The sequence below is a fragment of the Aphelocoma coerulescens genome, chromosome 1 (genome assembly GCF_041296385.1).
Source record: "Aphelocoma coerulescens isolate FSJ_1873_10779 chromosome 1, UR_Acoe_1.0, whole genome shotgun sequence".
NCBI classification, from domain to species: domain Eukaryota; kingdom Metazoa; phylum Chordata; class Aves; order Passeriformes; family Corvidae; genus Aphelocoma; species Aphelocoma coerulescens.
The window spans coordinates 15,556,605-15,577,764 of NC_091013.1; the positions used below are offsets into that span (position 1 = coordinate 15,556,605).

General features: G+C 38.1%; 1 protein-coding gene across 3 annotated transcripts in view; it reads left to right on the top strand.

Moving 5' to 3' along the window:
- SH3KBP1 (SH3 domain containing kinase binding protein 1) overlaps positions 1-21,160 on the top strand; it is a 215,602-nt gene that overhangs the window by 137,992 nt on the left and 56,450 nt on the right. For all 3 annotated transcript variants that reach the window (XM_069001636.1, XM_069001711.1, XM_069001788.1), the window contains one exon: positions 13,390-13,465. In XM_069001636.1, coding sequence (XP_068857737.1) covers positions 13,390-13,465 — 76 coding nt within the window. The remainder of the gene's footprint in view (positions 1-13,389; positions 13,466-21,160) is intronic.

Here is a 21,160-nt window from a genome sequence, read left to right on the forward strand (position 1 = left end):
CATGATAATAGTCATTTTCCATTTGTGTTTTGAGTCACTTGTTGCTCTGCAGTCTTCCCTGTAAGTGCTTAAAATAAAAATGTCTCCCTGTTCTTCCTCAGTAACTTCTGATTTCAGTGATGTAAGGTGAGGGGAATAACCCCCAAAACTAAAAAATGAAAGTTAATCTGAGGAGAAAAGAAGTATAATTCCAAAATGGAAGAAATATTTGTTGTCAGCACTAAATCTGGGATCATTTGCATGACAGTATGGGTTTGTTCTTTTGTTTATAATGATTGAATTTGAAAAATATCATTAAACATCTACTTTTCAGTTTGTTGACAACATCATAACTTTCGTAAAAGAGCAAAGAAATAATGTTTCCACATTAAAGAGGAAGATATTAAAGAAGAGACATTCCCTGCTTACTGTTTTCATAGATTTTTTTATTCTTCTCAAAGATGGAAGAAGCTGCACTGCTTTCCTTACTGCTGCTAAAGGAAGTGGAGATTCATGCAGCAGTTGTAAGGTTCAACAATTTTTGTAAAAGAGGGAGGTTTTATCACTGCGATTTCTAAGCTGGATGGTGCAATCTGGATCATGCAAGTTACCAGCTGCAATCTAGACAGGCATGGTTCTCCTGGGAGAGTAGGAAGGAATTTCATTCACTCAGTGCAGACTGACTGAAGTATTTTTCCTAGAAGAGATAGAAATTAATTGTGAATGGCAACCTTCAAATGGTAAAATTCATGGCAAAGACAGCAAGGGGAACTGTTTTCTTTACATTTAATGTGAAGGAAAGTGAAAAAGAAGAATGAAAAATAAAGCAGGGAAGAAAGAAGACTTGCTGCTAAAAAAAATACTTTTGTTACAAAAGCACCTTCTGGCATAACAAATCTGCAGCTTGAGGAAAAAGAAAATGAGCTTGTTCATCGAGCTGATTTTGATGTACACACTTCCAGAGCTTTGAGATCAGGCAGCTGGGAGCATGCTGTGTGGGTTTCATTCTGCATTTGCCTTTTATTTCATTTACTAAAGTGTTTTTACTCATCAGTGGTTCTACTATGTCTCGCTCCATTTGTTTCAGCAGCATCTATCTAATCTAAACTCTTATGTTCACTTTCTCACCATTAACCTTTTAGGAAGGCAGATTTTTAGTTTATTAATGTTTTGAAACTGACAGCCTGACAGCATCAAACATCAGGATTCCAAATTTTACAGAAATACTGATGTTTTAAAGCAGGCAAGTTAAGATATATAGGTTTCTCTCCTGTCCAACACTTCAAGCATGTTGGTAGGAAAAAAACCTCTCCAGTCTCTTCCCTGCCCATAATTTCAAATTTTAAGACCTTGTCAAAATATGAAGTTAAAACAGCTTTAGAATCTGCACTTACCTGCTGGTAGAAGAGGTTTAGCTGTGGAGAACACTGTGGAAAGCAAAATGTGTCCTGTTCTGCTCTCCACGCTACCCAGAATTTTAGTGGGAATGATGTTTCACTGTTCATGGTTGTGTTTCTGCCCCCTTTTCCATCCAAGAGGTTAAACCAAAAATTTCACATTGCATGGTTTACCTACATATTTCTTTGAATGTTATTTAAGATAGCACAGATTTCTCTGATGAGTTGCATAATGCTAATGAAGATATTCTTCATCTGTGCTTTGAAGACTGATGGTGCTCTCCTTAACACCTGGCAGTTTTAGTGCATGGGTAGCTGTATGAGACATTTGGTGCTGGCTCAGGTAATTTCTAAAAGGAACTCAACAGCTGGAAACAGGAACAGAAGTAATTTTCCATTTAAGCAGTTCTGAAATTGCTGAAGAGATGTTTTGTCATTGCAAATGGGAAGTTAGGAGTCTGTGAAGCAGTCTCTTTAATTAGAAGTCTTCCCCACTATGAAGGTTTGAGATCCTTTTAAATGCAGAAATATAAATTACATGAACGTGGACGATACAAACAGTTACAGTTCTGCGTAAACATCAATTTCATCACTGAGGGAACGGTTTGTATTCATACTCTGAAATATTGTGCATCTCAAGATGTCTTGAATCTCTAGCACTTTCTCAGAAAAAGCTGGTGACAGTCAAAGCCTTTCCAGACAGCTTGACTGGAAATAAATCGGAATTTATTCAGGAGGTTAGTAAGTTTCAAGTACAAGGGTTTCACTTGGTAGAGTTGTGATGGACATAATCCACCTTACATGTCATGTTTGAGGTGGCTAAACAGAAAATGTAAATATATATTTCTGTACTGTGGATTTGTCTTTTTCATTGCAATAGCTGACTGTCAATCCAGTATTTGATTTTTATAATCTTTTAGCTTGATACTGGGTTTTTCACTTCTGTGGCAACTACAAAAGATGGCCCAGGAAAGTAGACTTACATACATACCATAAAGTATTCCTTAGTTTTGAAATTTTTCCATTGAAAATTTCTGTAGTCTTCTGCAGAGAACTATATAATTTTAATTATGTAATATATATTAATTATTTAATTATATAATATATAATACAGGACTGTATAACTTTGAAGACTTTTCTCATTTTCTCCATGTATCCTTGTTCTGTCTATGATTTTGCTTCTTTTTAACTGAAGAACTTAGTGTGTTTGACAATATTTGGGGGCAGATAGGAGTTGGAGTAATGCTTTGAAGTTTCCCTTGAGTTATCACTTTGGTTTTATGTCACCTTGCTTTATTTAAATTTACTTTCTGAAGAGCACTGTATTCAATATTCCATTTCCATATGTTAAAGAGTAATATTTCTTGGAAATTGGAAGATCCTGGGACATCTGTAGTTCAGATCAGGACTGTGCCTGGGCTCATGTGCCTCCACAAGAGGTCCATAACAGAAGCCTGGGGAAGACTGTGAGAACAAGGTTGCACATAAAAAGAAATTCCTGCAGGGAGTCTTAACGGCCCCTAATAATTTTAAAATTTGTATTAATAACCATAATGGATTTTTGTTTCTCGGCAAATCGAGCAGTCACATTTTCATTGTATGTAACATTTTAGTACCTGTAGTTCCTGTGAAAGAGTTCCAGTCTGCTGGATCACACGCTGTGGGAATGAGTTAGCTCCCTTTGTTTGTTTTGAATGTGGTACCTGCCAGTTTTATCTGATAGCCCTTAGTTCTTATTACTGGAAGAGATGAGTGAGTCCTTAATTTTTATTACTGGAAGAGTTAATGAGTGACTCCTCCCTATCTCCTCTCCTGATTTTTATAGACTTATGTCACCTGTGTGTATCTGTTTTTCCCAGAATGAGGGATCTGTTCCACATGTTTTATCGTTCTTGGTGACTTTCTGTCTTTTTCAGTTCCTTTGGGAACTCAGGTGGTTTATGTGTGACAGCAAAAGGAGGTGAGCACCGCACATGATCACCAAGGTGTTGGATGGATTTATGCAGCATTTTGAGAGCACTTTCCATTGCTCTTTATTGCTTTCCAAAGTATTGACAAGTATAGGTTTCAAAGCCTGCCATTTCTGTCTTAGGATACGATTTTTCCTCCAAATGTGTCATTGATTTTCTCTCTGAACTTAGTTTCTGTCTTTCCCCTTTGGTGGGTCATCTGTGAAGATGGGAAAAACAAGAGCCTTGATCTAGATCTCTGAACAACTCCACTGGTCACCACGATGAAATCCTACTCTTTATTTCCTGTCTTTTATGCAAGTTAATATTTTTTTTTAAAGGATGAACAGTAAACTCCTCATAATATCAGTTTAGTTTTGAGAGTGCATTGAGGTTACAATTTCAATCTTCTTCAGGAGCCAGAACCAGCAACTTTTTTATTTTTGTATTTTATTGAAAATTGCTGTCAATTGGCCATGCAAAATAGAAAAGATCATACATGACCCATGTAAAGACAACACTGTATGTTGTAACATCACTATTTAATTATTTACTTATTAAGTAGCTGGATTTATAGATTTATTGCTTATCTATAAATATACAGATGCAGATAGATAAGGACAGATCTTTACATAGATTAGCTGGCTACTAGCAACTATAGCAGGATTCTGGTGATTGAATTTAGGTGTCTGTGGTGTTGCTTTTAGACAACAAGCAGTCTTTCTTCACAGTCTGTAGACTAAAAATCATTATTAGGACAGGAGCTTTCTTTATCCCAAACATGAATTACATGCTAAAAGGACTGTTTTACCTCCAGTGACAAAAAGGAAGCCTGCAGTGACTGGCATCAACATCACAGTTGATGTTTGAATGAAATTAACTCCATCTTGAATAACTACATCAGAACACTCAATCTTGTCTTTTTACATCTCAGGGACAAAACCAGCTGAATGTCATTGTACTAAGAAGTATAAGCAGATTACATATAAACTGTGAGGCACATGTAGTCACAACACAGCAAGAGGCAGTATGAAACCCTGAATTTTAAGATTTCTTACGTTTTCAGTGGCTAAGCAAGAAATCATGCTAAATAACCACTAAAATAATAAGTAATTGTGAATAACATATTCAATAGATAAAATTTATTCATACAAGATAAAAGCAATAGCATAAAATAAGTTTAATTGCAGGACCTAGTGCCTTCTCCTAAAGAAAATACACACCTGGAAAATCTTCCAAAGAACTTACTCTCATCTTTAGTTTTGGAGTAACAGACTCTGAGCCAATAGGGAGTGTCAACACATACTGATTGAATCATCCTGGCCTTCCTTTCTCCCTCCCTTTTCTTCTGTATATAATCCTTCACAGTGGTATGCCAAATGTAATACAGGCTTGTGATTTTGTCTTTATTTTGCCACAAACATTGAGAATCATATAAATAATTCCTTGCCGTCCAGCAAGTGATTTTCAAGGACTTCCCTTTATGTGCTTTTCAAATACTTTTGATGTAATTAAGTAAAATGTCAGTAACTTCTTTTATTAAATATTTCAGAAGTTACAGTTGTTTTGAAAAATAAAATGGTTTTTAATCAAAACAAATGTGACTATTCTTTAAGTAGTCAAACCATTTATTCTTAGGCTTGATGTAGTTTAAGCATTTTAACCAGTGAGTAGAGGTAGTTTTGCTTCTTCTTTTCAACTGTAAAGAAATAATTATATCAGAAGAATAAACACCAGTGATGAATCAAAAAAAAAAAAAAAAAAAAAAAACAACGGAAAAATCCTGTTTTATTCTAAAATTTCCCTTGTCTGGGGACCTCTGTTCTGTTTCCTTTGCTTTGTTTACTTGCTTGCTTGCTTGTCTGCTTGGATTCCAGGGCCATGACAGTGGATGACAGATACAGTAATTGTAAGATGCTCTGACAATCAGTGCTGTATTTCTAGGGCACCAAGTGAACTGAGTCTGATGTAATGTAATCACAACCTGTTTACCATTCTCTGCAATGGGTATTGTAGAAGGATTTAGACTGACATGCTATTTTTATACTTGCCCCCTTTTTTTCTTCCTTTTGTATTCAAGTTATTTTGTAACTTCTGAATTGAACACTAGAAAGCATTTTCCCCCCAGATACCTTTAGTCTTTCTGCATATTCATGCTAATTCCAAAAGCCTTTAACATTCAAGCAGCATATACTTGTTGACTACCTGAATGTTGCTTCCCTCTAAAGCACTGGTGGTCTTGTAGCCAGTTCCTGGTGGACTGATGCACATGAGCATTTATAGGGCCTCCACTTTGTAACTCTTGACTTGTCTGCTTTGTACAAATTTGTTTACTGTGGTAAGAGTCATGCTGATGGCTGAAATTGTGTTCATTTCCAAGGAGCTCCACTGGGATGTAGGCTTCAGTCTTTTGCTTTGCAACAACAGGATGTTTATTTGGAGGAACACCCTTAATTTAGAGATTGTTGATTTTGTCTAGACAAAGAGAATTAAGATGCCAGCAGTTCATACGCCTTTCACAACATCTAAATGCAGGGGTTTGCAACCTTGCTGCAGAAGGCTAAAGCCCTTCACAGGTAAAATCTTTTCCAAAATTAAAAAAAGGACTTATTTCTTTACAAAGATACGCTATAAATCAGAAGGCCTATGTTCATTCAAGTCCAAGTGTCTTCTAATATAGACATCAGTTGGAAAAACTGCACTTTAATCTGCTGGAATATGGACTAAGTGTGAAAATGTGCCTTTTTCAGGTTGTCCAGTGGAAGAAAATACGGTTTGACTATGTGAAAAGAAACTGTAATATGAAGTTTAAAATACTTTAATTGCTTTGTTGTCTGCATTCTGTGGAATATTTACCAAACATTCCACTAAAAAGCTCTCTGGGAGTGTGCTACATCTGATGCTGTGCTTAGGGGGCACATTCTTTATGGAAGCATCACCTGTTATTTAGAGCTGAGTGATGTTCATGTTTCAACTTCTGAATGATGTAAAGGCAAGAACCACTAAAGAAGAGTTTGGACCTTGGGTTTGAGGCAGAGCTGGTTTATTTCAGCTGAAGGTGGGTGCCTCTGGAGAGGGACCCTGAACAAAGAAGTCCCTGGCCATTACACGCCCACAGTCTGTGAAGATCTTCACGTGCTTACGTGCGCATCTTGGTCCAATGGTGATTTATCATCTGGGGTCTTCCAGTACTTCATTGGATTCTTTATCCATATGGGCAGGCCATTAACCACTCTTACCTTCCAGCTAGAGACCCTCCAGGGTCTCAGCCCTTATGTGAAGGTATCCAGTCTTTTTTTCCTCCCCTGCTGAGCCAGCCATACTGACAAAGGAAGTTCACCTGCACCAGGCTTTGAGCAGGGCTCATTTGTGCTAAGCTGTAAGTGAGTTACAATCAAACTTAAACCTATGCAATTAGCTTCTAATATTTGATAACTAAACTCATTTTAATCCCCAAAAAGCACTAATGCAACCTTTCCTTGTTTTGCCCTGAGCATGGCCAAATTGTGATGTGCTGGCTTCAGGAATTACTAGAGCACACTGTGAGAGGCTCACCATGCTTTCCAGAGGAGTCTGGCATAAATAAGGTGGTATCAGTAAGTGCTGCAACTGAGAGTTGTACCTTATCCCTATGACCATAAATTTTCCTGCCTCAGTTTAGCCCAAATCTTTGTGCAGCTGTTTAGTGAAGAAGATAGTGTTGAAACCGCTTTCTAAATTTCTTCCCTTCTGCAATACTTTGGAACATGGGTCAATGCCCTCTCTCCTTGCAGATATGTTAATGTCACAACAGAAGGGAGGAGTGGTGGCTGGAATTCACACCCAAGGGGACCTGGCCATGGTTGGTGGGTGGGCCCAGGCAGTGACCAGACTGTTCCCTCTCTCTTGCTCACAGCAAGTGAATTGTGAGACATCCTGTCTCTCTTCTCACACTCAGGATAAACTGAGCAGAAGAATAAAAAGGATTTTGCTTGCCTGTGCTTGTGATAGCCTGGTTGTAGCTGAGGACTTGATGAACACTTGTTACCTGTCCCATTTGTCCACCTAACCTAGTCTTAAGGAAATTACCCTCCATTGTGGTGGGAATTTCCTCTGAGATGGTGTCAGTATAAATATGTGCAGTTTGGGCAACTGAGTCTCTCTATATTAGCTGGGAGTACATTGGGCAGATATACCTATCTGGTTGGTATTAAAAACTACAAATAACTGTCATTCAGGAGCACATGGATAGTATTTCTACCAAAGCAAAGCTGTGAAGAAAGTAGTTACAGAGGAAGAAGCTACTGTAGAGGACTGAGGCAATCAAATGTGTAGACAGGTGCTTAGCTGAACTTTTCGTCAAGGATTTTTGTTTTCTCTATAAACATTTCTTAAAATTCCCATTACCCTCTTTGAAGTCCCATGTGGTGACCCTTCAGAAAAATGTTAACTCTGTCCTTTTGGGAAACCTCAGGATAGCAATACTGATCATGCTGTCACAGAAAGAATTTTATGTGGAGCTGAATGTTGGTAGCATGGGAAAAAAATGAAATCTTGGACATTTCTCTTATTCTGTTTCTGACAGAGTGAGAGGATTTTGACGTCTGAAAGTCTTTGGGTTTTTTATATTTTGGGTATTTATTTTATTTTATTTTTTTCTTTAATTTTTTTCTTTTTTTTCTTTTTTTTTTATTTTTTAGATTTTAAGGCAGAACAGATAGGATAGATAGACTTGATGACATTCCTTAAGTACCTGAAGCACATTAGAAAAAAAATTAATTTGTCTGCCCCCTCACAACACCAGCATTAACATAGTGAGAAATTTGTTTATGCTCATGGTAATCCAGAGCTGGAAGACTCTAATAACCATTTCTGCTTCTTTGTGAACAAATATTCTCAGTTACAAAATGGAATGTAAAGACACATTGAAGAACACACCTTTTATACTCTCACTAATAGTGACCTTGGATTTGCATATAAACCTATATATTAGAAAATTCTCATGCATATAAACCACATCTAAATATACTAGTTGAATGTTAAGAGGAAGTATTGTGGTCAGAGAAACATGACATGTTTTTTCCCCTGACCTAGTCATTGAGGTTTTCTGAAATTCTGAAAGTTCAAAAGATATGTAACTGTCTTTTCCTTCCTGTATAAAGCACCAGTGTACATTGTTGCATTTTCACTATTCAAACTGACAAACTATGTTAAGCTTAATGTTTCCAGCTCATACAGCCTCTTTTTATGAATTCTTTAATGTCTGCTGTATTCCTTAAGAATATCTTCATAGAGTTATATTCCAGGTAGCAGTTCCAAAACATTTTATCTAGGATAAAGACCTCTATACACTTTCCAGAATAAATGATGATGTTGAGTAAATACTTTTTTCCTTATTCCTCAGTAAATAAGCTGTTGCTTCAAGAAGCCTATATTGTTAAAGGAGCCTCAATGGATATGTATGTTACTTTGGTGCAAAGAACTATAACAATCTTCTGTATGGTCCTATCTGAGCACTTTTCAATTCTATTTAAATTTTCAGATTAAATGTTCTAGAGACACTAGACCTGAATAACAAAAGTGAATAGACAAGTCAGTTTTCAACCACAACAGAAAACCCTGAAGTACAATGCTAAAATATCCCAAAGGAAGAAACTCTGGTAAGGTCTCAATAGTTGTAGGGAAGGGCCATAGTACCTTTAGGTGAGAAAACTCACGTGTATACTGTTCGTTGCATGTTCTGCTTCTCTTGTGTTGTTCCCTGCTGTTACAGGGATTGCAGTTGAGACAAGATATATAAATGAAAGAAAATGAGACTGTTGAGATTGTACCATGACCTCATTTACCTGACTTTGTGTGCCACCTCAACCATTTTTGCAGTCACCATTAATTCAGTGTCAGAGGAAAGTGGTTTGCAGTGATATGGATTTGCAGTGTACCAAAATGCCATCGAGGCTCACAGAACCAGTTATTTAGTGCTGCTGGACTGTCCTTCCATTGGCTTCATTGACCCAAACATTAATACTGCCAGCTTGCTGATAAATTTGTCTCGTCCCTCTGACTATCTGTACACCAAATCATGGTGATTATTCATGCTTTTATCAGCTGTTTCTGCAGCAAGAGGACAGTTCATCCCTTTTCGCCTTTAGGATTCACTTTATCAGGATTATGCTCACCTTGCAGAAATAGTGGGATTGACATTCTGCCTGTTTCGTTGATAATATTGTGTTGTGTTGGGAGTCAGCCTAGGCTTGGAGTCAGAAAACACAAAGTGTTTCCACCATGTTTTTCTTGTGTGACAGGACTGAGCAAGTCAGAGTGATATCTACAGAGAAATGTAAGAGGAACAAGGCTCACTGCCACCATCTAGAAAAGAGATTTATGATAATCAGTATACTGGAGGAAGATAGATGGAAACTGAAACAGTAGTCTTTAGGAGTGTGTCTGTACCACCAGGCTAGAGATACAAAGGCACAAAATGACACAAAGGCTGGTGATGAAACCATTCTGCAGCCAAGAATCCAAGATATACGGCTTTAGAGAGAAAATGCAGAACTTCACTTGTCTTTGCAGCCTGGTATTTAGGACACTGCTGGGAGGTGCCATTATGGGCATTCTGGTTCATGCTGCATTTTACTTTTAATTGATAAAATTGACAACATGATAGGTTTAGGTAAATGGAGTGAAACAGTTTATGCTGGGAGATGTCAGGGGTTGCTGACAGGGTTGTTCTTGGATTTGGAATGTCTAAATGCCCAAAAAGTCCCTCAAGTTCTAAATCTTGTTTTGTGCCTGTGTTCCAATGGGGTAAGATGTGCTTCCTTCTAAGGAATACTGAGCCTGATAGGTAGGAATGAATTGGGTAAAAGACTAACAGCAAAGCTGGAGTTGTATATCAGTATTTTGTAGCATAGATCAATGTGTCTAGAAGGGTTTGGACCATCTTCTTATGTAAAGAAAGAACAGAGGAGGAGAAAAAATTATATTGAAATCTTCGGTTCAACCTATTGAGTGTTCTTTGCTCCTATGTTTGCTTTTTTTAGAAGTAAAGGTTTTGATAAATTGCACTGGGCCTTCAACTGAAGAAGACACCAAAATATCCTATAGTAACTGTTTTTGAAAAGGAAAGTCTACATCATGCAGATATGTGTTGGATCAGCAAGAATTTAAGTTGGGCTTGCTTTGTCCTTCTTACCATTAATAAACTTGGTAGATATTTGACCTGTATGGGAGTATGAGTGACAGAACAGTTGGAGAGACAGCAGGAAAGTTTCTAGCTTATATGGGAGATGTCACTGTCTCCCATTTTTGTTTTCTTGTCAGAAAAATTGGTAGCTGTGATAATATTGTTTGCTCTGGGACTCCCAACACACAAATCTCAGTTATACTTGAGGTTTTAGCCTATTAAAGCAAAACCATCAGACTTACCAGATCACAGAGGGTTCACTCTCTTAGAGTGATGTATGTTTATCATGGGTTTTTCCTAATGAATGAATTAGTACTATATTAAGTTTCATGGAGGTGTTTTCAGAAAGTGGTAACACATTTTCCATGCAAATGTAGACCAATTGGAAGCATAAATAAATTATAATTTTAAAATACCCACCTCCTTTAGGACCATTTTACAGGAGGAGTAAAACACCTTGGCAGTACAGGTCCACCTGAAACCACATTTGCATGATGTGTCAATTTTTATTCCTTTTTCCTGTCATTGATACTTGTTTCACTCCTAGAAATCCTAGAGTGCAGTCCCCTCACAATTAAAGAACAGCAGTTCCACTTGTCTTCTCCTCTCCCTGTCCCACAACAAATTCAGGTATCCCTTCTCACTGAAGTGGGTTCTATGCAAATATCATTAAAATTATTTGAATTATGCCTCCTAGCTCCTAAGAAAAGAGCAGCCTTGTTTGGATAGTATTCCCTTTTCTGTTCACAATGAGTCACTTGGTTCCCAATACTGATTTATCACCTGCACAGGCATTCATTCTGAATGTACAGACGAATTAATGTTTTCAAGCATTCCTCTTGCATCTGCTTTTATACGTTAGGAAATTACTTTGCATAATGGATTTTCCACTAGGATACACAAATATCTTTCTTTTTGCCCATGATTCTTTTGTTGTGATTTGTAGCTTGTTAAATTTTAGCCTGTTGTGGGTCTATATGATGTTTGGTTTCATGACATAAAATCAATGATTCATGTATGGTAAAGCAATTACCAAATTATTTTCTTTAATTAATTGGTCTTGCATAACAATTTCATCTTTAAAAAAAACAAAACCTCCCCTAAATTAAAGGGTTTTCATATTCCTTTAGTGAGCATGTCTTTATGAGCCAAATAGCAGTGCAGTTTAGAGTATCTGCTCTTGTCATTTTCCAAACAATTTCATGAAGCAGAACTGTGAATAAAGGTTTGATCCTGCCTGAGCATGGACTGTGATGTGCAGCTATCTTGAACTGCCCCGTTTGCCTCTGAAGCAGAAGATGCCTTCCCAGTCTTGCTTTCATCTTGAAGGTATTCTGTACTTTTATCTGTGTAAATGCAAATGCCTGGTATCTTCAAATTCTTCATTATATCTCTTTTAATACAATTTTCACTGCTTTGCAGATAGAACTCACTCAGATTTATCATCATCCTTCTTGACTTTAAACTTCTCTAGCACAACCAGGTCATGCACTTTTCTTAGTTTTGCCCTCTCCTGATTTGCAGACATCTGTCATCTATTTTTCTGTTACCTCCCTGATCACTGCTTCACTTAACGCTTCTTATCTCTCATTCCCACCTCAGAAAAGAATTTGGGAAGTTCTGTAGAGTTTTGTTATTTATCTCTCTTCCCCAGCAGTTCACAAACTCTGGATTCTGAGTAGAGTTATAAGCTCATCAGAAAGTCAGGAGTTCCTCCTTCCACCTGCAAATTAAGTTGCAACAGGATGCTTTTGGGTGTTGCAATTCGTAGTTTGCCTTGCTGTCAACATGGATTTGATTACTATCCTGTGCACACTATCTTTCCTCCCTAGGTGCTCTTTTTACCAGCCTGAAATCCATGCTTATTTTAATCCTTTTCATAGATACAGTTTGACACATTATTGCATTTTATTAACATGGAGCTCTCAGTATTCTTTATGCACCTTGGAATTTTTCAGCTACTCCAAGAACTGTACTCCCATTGCTTCTTATATTGACCAGTGTTTTCCTTATGATACTCAGTACTTCCAAGACTAAATCTTAGCACTCTGGTCTCTAAGCTTTTACTCAGGAGGTCACGGGACCATGGAGAAGGCTTTGTGGTGTTTATGCAGACCTTGCCAGGAAAGGAAGTTGAATGACAGCTGGGGATTTTCAGAAAGAATTACGCTTATTTTCTCATCTACACATTGCTGGGATTTTAAAGGTAGAAAACTTTCTTCATAGGGAGACAAGCTGAGAGACAGAGGGGATAGCATGCATATAGTAATAGGAGAAGATACATAAAGATGAATACCACTGATTTTATTTTATTTTAGTGGGGGCAGACAGTATTTTTTTACTATTGCAGCTTACCTGTCTGAAGCTGGTTATTGCTTATTATAGTAATCCACTGTAAAATAGTTCCTTTGCTAAAAATAAAAAATAATAATTAGGAAGGAGATCTTGTCAATATAAAAATCACACTCGATCTAGAATGACTGAAATGAATACTCCTTGTGTGAACAGAAGTCAAGGGGGTTCCTCCCTGCTGCTTCTTTCAGCTTTACTGAATAGCATCTTTCCCTAAGTAGTTTCATCCATTGCTTAATATTCAATCTACCAGTGAAACTTCTGTGAGTCTTCCCTGAAACTCAGGGAAGTGTTAAGAGGTTATCATTTAAAAATAGTAGTAAACATTATTAAAGGGAAATTGGAGGATCACATTTTTATGAATTCTTCAGAATTTTAGAGAAAATTTATCCCCAGTAACAAACATAACTACAGTTTATAATTTTCCTCTTTTTCTTTACTGTCTTTTTTGTACTCCTATATTTTGTATTTCCATTACTATTTTTTATGTTGTCCAACTTTTAACTGAACCTGCAAATTTTAAAGAAGAATAATTATTTTTTTTCAGAGTGTTGGGAAGAAATTACCTCCAGCCACAGCAACTCAGGAGCCAACAAAAATAGAAGTGGACAGCAGAACAAAAAGTAGGTTTCATAGGTTTTTCTTTTTTGCACTTTGTGCTATTAAAAGCAAGCTGAACGCTTTTCACTTGTTTCAGTTAAAAGACTGCCCTGTATATATAAAAAGTGAAGATGCAGATAGATGTATTTAAGAGAAAACTTGAGTAGGTGGTACCTGTACAGAATGCTTTGTTTCACAGAATCCTCTGAGTTGTTTTTGCTCTGGTGACCCTACATCGAGGTTTCTGCCACCAAAAATCAAATTAAATTATGTGATCAACTTTCAGCCTTGAGGATACTTTGGAATTAATTAGAGTTGAATAAGATCCAAATTCAGGTTGTAACTTGTGGGTAGGTCATAGAAAAGTTTCTCTCATTATGAATGCCCTTGCCTTTTTCCTCTTTTGCTTTTAATTATTTTAATAATTTTATTTCTATTTCTTTTTATAGTAGAAATAAACTGTATGCATGGTATAGTTTAGATGGGAAATCGGAAGAGCAGGCTCTGGGGAGACCTCTCAGCAGCCTTCCAGTACGTGTAGGGGACCTACAGGAGAGCTGGAGAGTGAATTTTTACAAGGGAATGTAGTGACAGAACAAGGGAAAAGTCTTTAAACTGAGAGATGGCAGGTTTAGATTAGATGTTAGAAAGAAATTTGTTACTGTGAGTGTAGTGAGGCACTGGAACAGGTTGTCCAGAGAAGCTGTGGTTGCCCCATCCCTGGCAGTGTTCAAGGCTGGGTTGGATGGGCAACCTGGTCTAGTGGAAGGTGTCCTTTCCCATGGCAGGGGGCATTGGGACTAGATGATGTTAAAGTTTCTTTCCAACCCAAACTGTTCCCTGATTCTCTGACCTTCAGTTCTTTTTTCATCATTTCAGTGCTTAGTAATCAAAAAGTAATGATTAAATCTTTCAGGTATGCCTCTGTGCTGTTCTAGGGAGGCATATGTAACTAGCTTACCAAATAACATATATTCCCCATCTTTTGATTTTATTTATATAGTTACAACTAAATGTTACGGATTCTGGTGGGAAAGAGCAAGAGGGAAGAGAACATAGCCATACCTTAGAAAAGAAGCTGAATATAACAGAGTTGATTTTTTTAAAGTCTCGCAGAGTCCTTCTTCCCTGGTGTGTTTATCCTTTTAGATAGTTAGCAGATAACATTTTGTCTCAGAACTGAAACACATACAGACATAGTAGGAAAGCACCTGGATCAGCAGAACAGGGTCTGTCTGAGAAAAGTGTGTGGTTGAAACCTGGTTTGTACAAGTTTTCAGCTCAGAGTTGCAAAAGCAGCTTAAAACAGCTTTTAGTGAGTTGTTGTCCATTGTCTCCGCTGTAATTATTGACTCACTACATCCTCTTATCTTGTTCCACTGTGCCAGCAGGCTCTAATTGGAAATACTGCAGGATCTCAATTGCCCTGAGGAAGTGAGAACTTTAAATACTGAAAAATTTATGAACTGGTAATGCAGACCAGGGCTCCTGAAGGTGTTTTGGAATTACCTTTGCTAACCTGCAGGTTGAGCAGGTCAAGCTGATATGAGTGCAGGTGCCATCAGAAGGGGTGGTCCAGGGGCTTTCCCACCTGCAGCATTCATCCTTGTGTGGGAAGCCAGCTTTTCCACATCAGCCCATACTTCTGATTTCTGACTTCATACTTCTGAAGCTGCTCACTAAATCCCATCCCAGACTATGGGAGGTTCAAACTTGCATATCTATAAACTAATTGTGGAAACCTTCTGACCAATGGTTAGAAAACTGTATCTTCTAGAGTGATCTATTGAGCTCTGGCTGACAGAGACACTTTTCCATCAATACTTTTGGGCTCTGGATAGTCCTTCTTTCACCTCTTTGTCATTTTCCTTGAATATGCCTTTTTGGCCAGAAATAACTCTTCTTCTTCTGTTGCTGTCTTCATTCTACATACATTTTGCCAGAGCTGGTGAGAAGGGTGGGCTACTTACTTGCACAGTATCTTGTGGAATTTTAACTAAACTTCATTATTTATTATTTTATCTTTCCTGTAATCTCTGGGGCCTCAGTAGAATTCTTGGCATCTCTATTCATGCTTGGGAAAGAGAAGCACATCTATAGGAAGGTCTGATGTAATGTAATTATATGTAATTGTCTTAGCCTCAAATGACATCACTGAAGATACATTTCATTCAGCTGAAGTTGTCTTTCACTTAAATTGAAAAACCTTTCAGTGCAAATGAAACTTACTTCAGTCTGGTTTGGTTTTTAATATAGGCAGAGGAATATTTTTTTCATAAAAATGTTAATGTCTGATAGTCAGAAATGAGGCTTATGATCAGACTCAGGCATAGGACTATAATCTGTCTAGTATTTGTCATTTCTCCAAAATTCAATCTTTGCTTTTTACCACAAACAATCTTGAAAAAGCATTCAGTCCAGGGAAGCTTGCAATCTCAGAAAACTGGTCAATGTTCCAGTTGCAGTGTTCAGCACAAAAGTATTATTCCACCTTGGACCTCAAGTTCTTTCTTTTGCCTGGGATGGTAGTGTCCCAGTCTTTCTTGGAGTCTTTAGCTGCTGAACAAAACAGATACTGTGCCATTCTCCAAGGAACAGAAGATCCATAGGCTAAGCTCAGTATGGAGAGGGACCTTTCAGACACACGATTTAGATTTCCTTGGGATTACTCTCGGAATGAATGAATAAATGCTGCAAGCAAGACAGTGGTTATGTTGGAAGAGGAATAATCCAGTTTTTCATTTTCCTCGTTTCATTCCATGACTGATGGTGTTATTCCTTAGTGCCAACTGGATAAAACAATGCAGTTGTATTGAGTAGGAGCCAGCTGAGAGAAGAAACAGGTACCAGCAGCATCTTCCCTCTCTGCCCATGGGATTTCAGCTTGGAGTGATGGTTGCTGACTCTTCTCACACCTTGATTCCAGTCTGCTTTTTTTCCATAGCTTTTCTGACATGATAGGGCAGTGATCAGCAGTGAGGCACTTGATGTGCCATCTGCTCTCGGAACACGCAATATGGGCTAAGCTCTGAAATGGGGTGAGTTGCCTGAAGCAAAAGGCAGAGGTGTGTGTTCTCTGAGGTGCATCTCCCAACAATGTGCTATGTAAATCTATCTAAAAATGGAGTTAAGATTCTGGGGGATAAAGAGATGACTCTTCAGGGCCAAAGAGGACTTTTTGCTCAAAGGAAAAGCACAGTGAAAGCACAAATCCTTACAGGGTTTGAGTGATCCCTTGGAAAACATCACTAACCTTTCACGAATGAAGGAATGCATCTTTGAAGAGGAGAGGGGAGAGCTGTTTGGTTTAGATTTGTGGGTTCCTAGATTTAAAGGGGTATTCTGCTCTTGAAGTTCCATCTCTCTTATGTAGATGGGATGGCACATTAATGCATGGGTGTTTGCAATCCGGTTTTTGGGGTGAGATGTATTGTTTTCTATGAAATATCTTACATTTAGTATGAGTGGCTTGTGGTGACAAGGATATGTTGTAGAAAACATATGTAAGTTTTGAAGTAGCTCTGTTGGATTCTAAAATTCAGAAAAGCAAAACCATGCACAACATCTGAGAGTTATTGCACATTACTGAGAGTGCACTAACGGAATATAAATAAGCAGACAACAAAATAGCAAAGGCAGTAAGTCACAAAGTGCATTGACCACAGCACTTAATTTGATTACTCCACTCACTATTTAAAATTTGTGTTAAGCTATTGCATAGGAGTACCAAGATCATAGCAAATAATTCATCTTTTTGCATGATGTAGAAAGTATAAGGAATAGCTAAATATGTATTAATAGGAGCATAGTTACTTGTGTTTCTATTTTTTGTTTAATAAGGTGGTGTTTTGACAGTTTGCATCTTACTAAGTTCTGTGAAAATATTTATTAGTGCAATCTATTTATGAGTCTTGAGTGTAGCAGTTAATAGTAAAACTAAATTCCGCTGAGTATAGTATTTGAATTTTTTTAATCTGATTTGTGGTTTTGGTTATAATTGTGTAATTTTTCACTAGATTTTGTGTGTTTTTTTCCATTTCAGAAACATTTTATGAGTCATAGTCAAAGAGAGGAAGTTTAAGTTCAAGGAATACTACCTTAGCTCTGCTTGTTTTCTTACTATTACTGTTTCTGTCCATATTGATTGCTGTATGATTTAGATTTTGCTGATGTGGAAATATTTAAGCCTCAAAAATTAATGATACAAAGAAACGACAATAAAGTAAAAGGAAGACGTTGTGTCATCCTGCCCTAAGAGGAAAAACAAATTCCAGAGTCACTGTCCCCTTTGAAATTTAAGCTTGAATGAATGTTTGTCTGTGGACTGCCTTCTTGAAGGTCTCAGCTAAGAGTGTGGCAGGAGAACAAACAGAAGAGTCATGCTCTTGAAGTGAAACAGGGTTCACTGATACAGTAAATGGAGTTTGCTCAGATCTGGTTGGAACAGTATAATATTTAACCAGTCTCCCAAAATACAAACAAATGAATTTACCTGCTGTACTAGTGCAGGACCCCAAGTCACATAGCAGGTCTGTAGATTGACATCAAATTCTTTACACTGCAGTTGTAAATACATATCAAGCCACTGAATTCTGTCAGTGAAATACTGTCCTTGCAATGGCCAGGGTAATGAAGCAGCCGTGTTCTCTAGGAAGGCTACCCCTTGCTATTTTTCTCCCTCTTAAGGCAGTGATTTTTTAGGAAGTTGAGACTGCATCAAAAAGGCCATGTTTTCAACTTGGGGACAGACAGTGTTGCAGAAGGATACATGATAACTACCACCATAAAACATCTCATTCTCTTTAGGTTTATCCATTCACTCAGTTCCTTGAGCAGTGCCCATTGCCCATAGCTGGGAGGAGCTGTGAATTTGCAGTAAGAGACTGTGGTCTGACAGAGTAAAGTACTGCTGAATTGATAAAATAGGACTGAAAAGCTCATGACTATCATCTTTTCTCCTCCCTTACTGTTCCCAAGATATCTGCTGTTAGGGGTTTATTAGCAGATACAATTTTATCAGGTCAGGAGGAGAAAAAGAGTCTTCTGAAAGAACTCTCTGTGATGTATAAACCCAGCTTTGGGTGTCAAATGTAAAAATGAGATTTATCATCTACATCTGAGAGATAGTATTGGTATCTTAGTTTGAAGTTTTAATTTGGCTTAAGTTTATTTGCCAGGCATGCAATAGGATATATTGTTTTGACTTCTAGTACTTTTCTGTTCTTTTTTTTTCTCATTTGGAAAATCCCAAATTCAGCAAATTCCAATGTGGTCTATACAATGCTGTGTCTGAAATTGGTTTTTCCTTTTTATCTTTTCTTCCTTCCTATCTAAACATAACTGTTGACATTAAGTGCTTCTGCATCCTCCTGCGGTATTGTGCCCCGCTGTGTAAGGACAATTTTAGTATCGATGTTACATAGCTTAGTAGATTTTTCTCTGCTTTTATTAATCTGATTTTAAAGGTTCATAATATTTTGAGTTCTGTTGGCTTTGTTTTTGCTTGCTGAAATTGTGTTGGTCTACCTATCCCTTAGGAGAAGTTCAAAAGCTGACTTTGTCCAGTTGCTTACATTGTTCCTTACCCATCTGTGATGTTGAGATCTGTGTTGCAGCATGATCCAATGGGTCCAGTGATTTAGTGTATGTGTGTCTGAATTGTACTCAAGAAGTCCAGACTTTCACTGTACATAAATCATATTTTTTTTCCCGTGGCTGTTCCTTCACTCTGTGCTCCTGTGCCAGCGTTCAGAGCACACAGGGGCCATGAGCCTCCCCCAGCCCCCTCCTGTGCCTCTCACAAGATTGTTTCCTGCCTCTTTATGAACGACATAATCATTTGGTTGATTTTTGACATTTTTTTCTATAGTTTAATTCCTTGTTTTGCTGCTATTTGGATTTTTTTTTAAGAAAAGATAAGTTTAAGAGTTTGGTGGGGAGAGTGGACAGGTCATGGGACAACAGAGTTTTTGACATCAAAACTAGAAGGAGATGTGTAGCTGTTTGCTAGAGAGAACTTCCTGATTATCAGCTGATTTTTCAGATGCTGAAGCCACAGCCTTCTCTCCACTCGTGTCTATCAGGATCTTCATCTTGAAAGACAACTCAAATACCCAGTCTTCAAATAGCAAGCGAGACCTGAGGGAGGCTTACCTGTTATAGGACTCAGGGCACCTGAGCCCTCTGGACTCTTGAAATCCAAAGCATTCTTTAACCTGAAACATGTGGGATTCATCCATGCCTTGAGCAGAAGCTGCACTGCAGACATCCTGTCAGAGATGCTGTATGGCTGTTTGCAGTTGTTTAGCAGTACTTAGTGCTTGGCTTCTCACTTAACCTTGAGCTGATGCTGTTATTGAATGGAGGATCAATGTATCTATCTGCAAATGGACGTTCAGGAATGATCCTTCTTGAGTTCAAGTGTTGTTTACCTCTGAGAATCCAGCCTGGCTTCTGTTCTGTATCCCAAAAAAGAAATGCTAAGCCTGCTTCCAGTAACAAGAGAGTTGCCTGAGTGTGCAGCACTCAGCTTCTTTGGTGCAGTATTACATCTACATCAACTCTGGACTAATTCACTGAATCTATTATTTAGCACAGCTGCTTTTTGGAGTGTGGATAAACTCAGAAGAGGCAAAAAAACCCACAATGGTAATTTAAGGTAGCATGACACTGAAGTGTAAAATGTGCTAAATCTCATATTTAACTACATGCTGCTTTGCATCCACCTAAGCTAGTGTGTGTCAGCTTTCTACCAGCTTTTACATAAAATGTTGCTATACTGTCTCGAAGACAAGGCAGTGAGCAGGTGGAATATCCTTGCCAAGTCTGCAAATACACATCCCAGCCCTTCCTCAGGATGCAGTAAAGCAGCAGTTAGACACCCCTTTCATCCTCTGAATCTGAGTTGTGACCTAGTGGTTCTCACGTGCCCAGTGGTTTGGAAAAGTCACCAAATGTCTATTTCAAAGTGTTCTCTGTTTTCAGAACAGGGAAAAGGATTTTTTTTTTCCTTGCTCCCTTCTTTTCCCTCATAAATTGTGTTCATTTTCTTCATCTGAATTTTGTTTCTTCAGAGACATCAGAGGAGGTGTGATGAGTTGACCCCAGCCAGCAGCTATGCTCCACCCAGCCACTTGCTCCCCATAAGGGAGAGAGTAGGGCAAGCAAAAGCAAGAAAACTCATTAATAAAGACAGTTTGATAAAAAAATGACAGAGGGAAAAAAAGAGGCAACACAAAGGCAACCACCATTCAGTAGATCAATCAATTCACCACCTACAGTGGATCAATGTCCAGCCAATCTCCAAGGAATGGAAACCTTCTAGACCAACATCCCCCAAAGCCCACCCATCTTTATTGCTGAGCAGGAGGCCATATGGCAGAGAATATCCCTTTACTCAGCTTGGGTCAGCTGCTGCGTCCACTCCAGCTTCTTGCCCACCCCTGGCCTACTTGGGAATAGGAAATAAAAGGAATAGGAAAAAGAAGAAAGCTGTGTAGGTATGCTGGGCAATAGCCAAAACGCCGGTGTGTTACCAGTGCAGTTTTAGTCACAGATCCAAAATACAGCACCATATGGGCTGCTGTGAAGAAAATTGATTCCATCTCAGCCAGACCTAATACAGGACATGGCCAGAAAATCAAATATAATGGTCATGGGTAAATTCAAACATTTGTGTTCAGAAAAATAAATCTGTGAAGCCTAAGAAATTCTTGTTT